Raw genomic sequence first — 7329 nt, 5'->3', positions numbered from 1 at the left:
GAAACGTGAGATACGTGCCTGAACTAAAGAGAAATCTGATATCTCTAGGCACCCTGGATTCAAGCGGACATACTTTTAAGTCTGAGAATGGACATATGAAGGAACTAAATGGATGTATGGTGGTTATGAAAGCCATCAAAACAAATTCACTATACTTCCTCAAAGGTAACACAATAGTTGATGGGTCTGTTGTAGCTCAAATGAATCAGGATAAAAGCAAGATGTGGCACCTACGTCGTGGCCATGTAAGTGAAAAGGGATTAGTGGAATTGGCAAAGAAAGATCGTTTGAGCGGACACAAGATAAATGAGCTTGACTTCTGCGAACAATGTGTTCTTGGTAAATCGAAGAAAGTAAAGTTCACTCAAGCCAAGCACACAACCACTAAGCAACTAGAGCATATACACTCTGATCTATGGGGAACCTCGAAAACAGAAACTCATGGAGGCGGTAAGTATTTTATGTCAGTCATTGACAACTACTCATGGAGAGTCTGGATTTTCATCCTGAAAAGCAAAGACGAGGCAGCAACCAAGTTTCACGAATGGCTGCTGAAGATTGAGAACAAATGTGACAGAAAAGTGAAACACTTGAGGACAGATAATGGATTAGAGTACCTGTCAGAAAAATTCAATGAGCTATGTAGAGTAAGGGGTATCACGAGACATAGAACTGTGATAGGGACTCCCCAACAAAATGGATTGACAGAAAGGATGAATCACACCTTACTGGAAAGGGTGAGGTGCATGATCATCAACGCTGGTCTACCAAAACCATTTTGGGTTGAAACATTATCAACGGCATGCTATCTAGTAAATAGATGCCCGTCAAGTGCCATTGAATTCAAGACCCCTATAGAGCTCTGGAGTGGTAAGCTAGTAGACTACTCGAATTTGAGAATATTCGGGTGTTTGGCCTATGCACACATTAGACAATATAAACTAGAACCAAGAGCTCTAAGATGCATTTTCATTGGTTACCCCGAGGGAGTGAAGGGATACAAAGTATGGAACATGGAAGCAAAGGGGCCAAGATATTCCAATACAAGAGATGTTGTCTTTGATGAATCAAAAATGGGATACACACTTAAGGAAGACTGCTCAAAGGTTGATAAACTGGGAGACATGGAAACACAAGTCGAGGTGGAGCTACCAAGAGAAAATCAAACACAAGAAAATGACGAGAAAGATGAAACATATACTGTTATTCATATCCAAGACAATAACTCATATAATCTGGTACGAGACAGAGAGAAAAGAGAAATCAGGCCTCCCCAGAGATATGGACATGTTGATCTAATATGGAATGCTCTAAATGTTGCCGAACTAGTAGAACAATCTGAACCTTCCTCATACAAGGAGGCACTTGCCAGCAAAGAGAAGAAAAGATGGATTGAAGCAATGAATGAAGAAATGAACTCATTAATAAAAAAACAACACCTGGCAGCTTGTAGAGAAAGCAAAGGAAAGGAAAACGCTTGGATTCAAATGGATCTACAGGCTGAAAGAGGTGACTCTAGGAAATGAGAAGGTTAAATACAAGGCAAGATTAGTTGCTAAGAGATATGCACAACTAGAAGGGATAGACTTCAACGAAGTGTATTCAGCGGTCGTTAAACTTTGCTCAATAAGACTTTTACTGGCCCTAGTCACACAACTCGATCTTGAGTTGGAACAACTCGATGTGAAGACCGCGTTTCTACATGGCGATCTTGAGGAGACCATTTTTATGGACCAACCAGAGGGATATGTCAAACCAGAAAGTAAAAATAAAGTGTGTCTATTGAAGAAATCATTGTATGGGCTCAGACAAAGCCCACGACAATGGAACAAGAGGTTTGATGAGTTTATGGAAAGCATAAAATTTTCAAGGAACAACTTTGATAGTTGCGTCTAGATTAGGAGGGAAGGGGAACAAGTGAAGACATACCTCCTTCTATATGTAGACAACATACTCATTGCTAGCAGTCACAAGTCTGAAATAGCAAGCCTTAAAGAAAAACTCAGCCTAGGTTCGAAATGAAAAATCTAGGAGAAGCAAAGAGGATACTAGGAATGGATATAACCAGAGATCGACTGAAAAAGACTTTAAGCCTAAGTCAGGTACATATCTAAGGAAGGTTCTAATAAGGTTTAACATGCAGAACTCGAAGGCGGTTACTACTCCCATTGGACAGCACCTGAGGCTCTCAAATGAGTAGAAACCAAAGGATGAAAAGGAAAAGGAGGGAATGCAGTACAAACCTTATGCTAGTGGTGTTGGGAGTATCATGTCTGGCATGGTATGTAGTCGTCCGGACTTGGCCTATGTCTTAAATATAATCTCCAGTTTTATGACTAACCCGGGATCTTCACATTGGGAAGCATTAAAGTGGACGTTGAGATACCTGAAAGGTACAACAGATGTGGGGTTAATATTCAAGAAACAAAGGGAAGACTCATGTCCAGTAATAGGATACGTAGTTGCTGACTACACAGGGAACCTAGAAACGAGGAAGTTAATAACAGGGTACATATTCATGGTGTATGGGACTGCGTTGGAAGGCTATCTTGCAGTCGGTGGTGGCACTCTCCACAACATAAGCTGAATTTATAGTCGTTTCAGAAGCTGTCAAATAGGCAATATGGCTAAAGGGAACTACGTCTGAGTTTGGTTCAAAACAAGAACAAGTGAATGTTCATTATGACAATCAAAGTGCTATACACTTGGAAAAGCATCAAGTGTACCATGAGAGGTCCAAGCATATAGATGTGAAGTTAACTTTGTGAGGGATGTGACATCGAAAGGCGAGGCTATACTTGAGAAAATATCCACGGAACATAACCCGATGGATATGTTAACTAAAGCACTGCCACATGCCATATTCAAGCAATGTCTGAATTTGGTTAATACAGTGGACGTAGAATAGTTTAAGACGATTGGAGAATGAGCCAACCTTGGAAAAAAGGTGGAGATTTTTAATAGGTGTCTCAAAGCTTGGTCCTACTAATGGAAGGGACTTTCTTCTATGAGTTTGTGGGCTTGGCAATAATACATAAATGGGCCGGAAGAAAGATGGCTTGATCCATTAGGGAAACATATAAGTATGTAAAGGATACAAGGACCAAAGGAGCACAACTCAACACACACACAACAAAACAAGAGTCAAGAAGAAAAGAGATACAACAGAAAAGCGCGGGAGCTCTCTGCAGAATCAAGGAACAAAGCTTGGTTGAAGAGTTTATTTCAGCAGAAATTTTGATTGTATTGTAACTTTCTGATTCTTGGAATGGAATATACAAGGCAGCTATTTTCCCGTGGACGTAGGCTGTGAGCCGAACCACGTTATCTTCTTGAGCACCTATCATACAAGAACAGAGAAATCGAAGTAATACGCAAACACCATTGAATCACAAAACTAATTGATGTAAATAATGATGTTGCATTCAAAGTCTATGCGAGTGAACCAAGATTTCAACCATTGGACGGCATAAATGGTGATAGAAATGACAAGAAATCAAGTAGTGAGAAAGAAAATTTACACAACAGAATATGCATGTGCTTCAAAAAGCAAGGACCCGAACTAATAATAGTTAAATTATCTACACAAAACAACAATCGGACTTCAGGTAAATGTGTTCACTCTTATAAAGTTTCATATTTTTCAATATGCGAATTTGGATGTATGTAAATTAAAGTTCAACATATAGACACGCAGACGTTACCTACTCCACGAAGATGTAAAACTATGCATGAAGATTATGGAACTTCATGAATCTCTGAAAATGAAAAAGTGGTAGTATGGAAACAAGAAGCACAACAAATAGCCCCGAGGAGTTATAAAAAATTGGATTTGAGGTGATTTGAATTTTCAAGAACAAAACAATCTATTGGAGTACTGTTAGAGTAGATGTCCTGTAAGTAAATTGTTGAATTTATTGACTCGATTGTAATAAACAATCTTTATTTTAATATAATGCATTATTTCATGGTTTGTTATTTATTTATCTTTATACTCATGTGATCAACATAGATAAAGACTTTGATTATACTTTAATACAAATGAATTGTAATTCGATGTTGAAACTCATTTGTAAACACTGTATAATCTAAATTTGTTCCTAGTCGATTCATCCGCCTAAAACATGGATAAATGTCGCTTGAGCTCGAGACTAGCATATGTGATGTTGTGTACCGCGTTTCTTGGTAAGGGCATAGAGATGTCCAAACACGCAGATGGATAGTCATATGATGATTAGACTGAATTGTCCTCCCTAAGATTTTCCAATTGGTTATCATTCATTGAGAGGATAAGTCCATGGTTGTGATTGTACACCATTACTCCTTACGACTTGGGACAACACTGAGGTTTTATATGCTATAGATGTGCTTTGACTCGTTTACCGACTCCAAGAGGGTCATCAGCTGGCGAGATAGGGTATATTTGCGAGACATGTAGGAGTCAGTGCATTACAATCGGGAATTCACCGGTCACCTATGGGTGTGGATATCCTGTGTGATCTGATGAAATAATAGTGCATGGAATCTTTGGCTAGAGTATGAGATGTGCGTTAGGGAAGAAGTTATCCAATTGTACATGCGATGTCAATATTTATTCTCAAAGATATGTCACATAGTTATTGAATTCTTATGCAACCATTGATGGATCAATGGTTGCAGATTCGATCGAGATATATTAGATGAAAGGATCGTATTGTAGGTTAATCATAACTGACTGTTCTTACAGGAACTATCAGTGATACCCAGGAAATCATGGGGCGATGCTACTAGACGCTCTTACCATGATTCAATGGGTTTAATTAGAGATATGATTTCTGACATTCTCATGATCAATTGTTGGTACATAGAATGGGACAAATTAGGGTAAGCCCGAATACTGAATTATGTCCTGAATCACAAAGAGTTGTGAACTCACGGTTAGTTGTATCCCTGAACCATTGAATGTCACACAAGTACTGGATTATTTTGTCCATGTTGAGATAATAAATTCAAGGAGATGAATTTATAAAAAACATTGAGAAATAAATTCAAGGAGTTGAATTTATGACTATTAAATTTTAGAGGTGATAAATTAAGTAGTTGAATTTATATTTAAATATTAAATTCAATGTTGAATTTAAAAAGGATTTAAATTAAATGTAATGGATGTATGTATTATAGGCTTGTAGGAGTACAAGACCAACATACAAATTATTAAGGTTCTTAATTGGACTTTAAAAAGATTAATTAATTAATTAAGCTAGTTGAACTAGAATAATTAATTGATTAAACCCATTAAATATTTAATTTAATTGATGGGCCTTAAGATTATATATGTCTATATTAGGTTCAAGGTTAAACACAATTAACTCATTCAATTTTCGAAACCTTAGCCTCCAAGCCAAGGGATTTTCGAAAAATCACTTCCTCCCATTCTTTTTGTTTTGGGCCACCATCTCAATCTAAATCCTTCTATACTTTTTAGTGCAAGTTAGAAGAGGAACAAGTAATCCAGTCGTGGATCAGATTAGGAGATTGAAAAAAGAACATGTGAAGAAAGTTCGTAGAGATATACAACAAGAGCTATGTTCTCTTATAACATAGTAGTTGGAGTCAAACGAAAATTATTCACTAAAATTATATACTAAACATCTCATGAATTTTTGTTTATTAAAACCATACGAGGACTCAAAACTATATCATAAATGTCAAAATTCAAAATTTTTTAAATTTTTGCTGCGTTTGGTCACGAAAAAATAAGATTCAGAATCATGAAAAATATAAGAAAGAAAACAACAAAAAGAGAAATTGAAGCTGGCAGCAACCTTGGTCGGAAAAGCGGGCGTGGCCAAATCGGGATGGATTATGGAGAGGCAGAGACCAGCAGCCGTGGCGATTTCTTGTTGCAGCAGCTTCGACTTAAAGAAGGTAGTACACGCGGTGGCTGAGTGGCACACATTCAAGAAAAACACACAACTAGGTCTCATGAAATCAAATAGCAGTAGTGGTCACTGCGAGACGAGATATGCGCGGCCATGGCTGAGAAGGAGCGTGAGTGTGTTGTGGAAAGCGACAAATATTGTAAAATGGAGATTGTGGCTGCTAGTACAACAATGGTCTCGTAGAAGTCAATAGCGTGGCAAAGGCTATTGGATGGTGGGAGAAGTAAGTGTCGGTAGAAGTATCGAAAAGAATAACTCATAATTTTGGAAAATATCGTGAAATTAGGATTCTGGAAAAGTGAATTTGGGGATTTATTTATGAGATTTTTAGGCTATGGAAATATCAAGATTTTTGCAAGGGATTTTCGACTGTTGGTACTCTGAATAACGAGCAGCAACGAATAAAAATAAGTCGAGGCAATGATGTATCCTCTGTCTGGAAGACCAATTGCCCGTATACTAGTGCTTTACGTTGGCGGAAATCGTCTCTAAGATACAACGACTAAATCCAGAAAGCGCAGCACAAGAGGTTCTGGATAGCAGCTAACAATAGTATGTTTGAACTTTAAAGTTTTGTAAAGAAAGCAGATACAGCAAAATGAGGATGCAAAAAGTATGTAATGAATGTCTGCATAAGACTATTTATAGAGTGAATCTCATAAACCAAGGGACACACTCTTCTGTCCAGAAGACACACCTTTATGCCAGAAGACAGAGGCCATGGGATGCGTACAAACCAGGGGACGCACGGTTCTATGCCAATGGACATGCGCATGAGACGCATTGGTTCGGACAAAAAAACGCAACGAACACATCCTAGCTGCTGTGAAGTGCGAGATAAGGACACACTGTTTGGTCTAAGAGACACTATTTTGAAAATAAATAATTATTTTCTTAATGAATTTTGTACAAAAATATTAATATGGTCAAGAAATCACACCACACCGCACCGAACTGGGCCGGGTCGAGCCGCGCACGCGTGTGTGTTTCACCAAGATCTAACCTATCAGCGTCTTCCCCCTTTCCAAAAACTTATGGTGCCCCTTGGGGCCAAACCCTTAGCTCAAACTTTGAGCTAATAAAGAAGAATTTATTTGGCACATTTACCAATGTGGGACAAGACTTCTCATGGCACATTATTCAAGGTTCATTCACCTCTTATCTAACAATCCCCCACATGAATGAAACTAATGCATGTATGCAGATTCACTTGAAAGTTTTGATGGATTATTATTGCATCAAGATAGGTAGTTTTTGACTTTGAACCTTCCATACTAATATACTATCAGATTTACTAGTTGTGTAGTGACGTGATGTATTGAACTAGACAACCGTTTATGTAAACCAAGTCAATAGTAATTATACAACAATAATTCTAACATATTATGTTCTCATGTTGTGTTCATTT

At 37.9% G+C, this 7329-nt stretch overlaps 1 protein-coding gene across 1 annotated transcript; it reads left to right on the top strand.

Moving 5' to 3' along the window:
• Positions 1-2018: 2018 nt before the first annotated feature.
• LOC142504324 (secreted RxLR effector protein 161-like) lies at positions 2019-2587 on the top strand. Its single transcript, XM_075617205.1, has 2 exons — positions 2019-2102; positions 2201-2587. Exons 1-2 carry the CDS (start codon positions 2019-2021, stop codon positions 2585-2587), a joined length of 471 nt encoding a protein of 156 aa, XP_075473320.1.
• Positions 2588-7329: the final 4742 nt, after the last annotated feature.

Source organism: Primulina tabacum, chromosome 9, assembly GCF_025594145.1.
Source record: "Primulina tabacum isolate GXHZ01 chromosome 9, ASM2559414v2, whole genome shotgun sequence".
In the NCBI taxonomy this organism is placed as follows: domain Eukaryota; kingdom Viridiplantae; phylum Streptophyta; class Magnoliopsida; order Lamiales; family Gesneriaceae; genus Primulina; species Primulina tabacum.
Note: the sequence above shows the minus strand (reverse complement) of the source record. Positions and strands in the feature narration are given on the sequence as shown.

What these genes read in the sequence shown, in the direction of transcription:
- LOC142504324 (XM_075617205.1), top strand. Translation starts at nt 2,019, where the DNA reads ATGAAAAATCTAGGAGAAGCAAAGAGGATACTAGGAATGGATATAACC. An exon ending in AGACTTTAAGCCTAAGTCAG is followed by an intron (nt 2,103 to 2,200) that starts GTACATATCTAA and finishes TCAAATGAGTAG; the next exon opens with AAACCAAAGGATGAAAAGGA.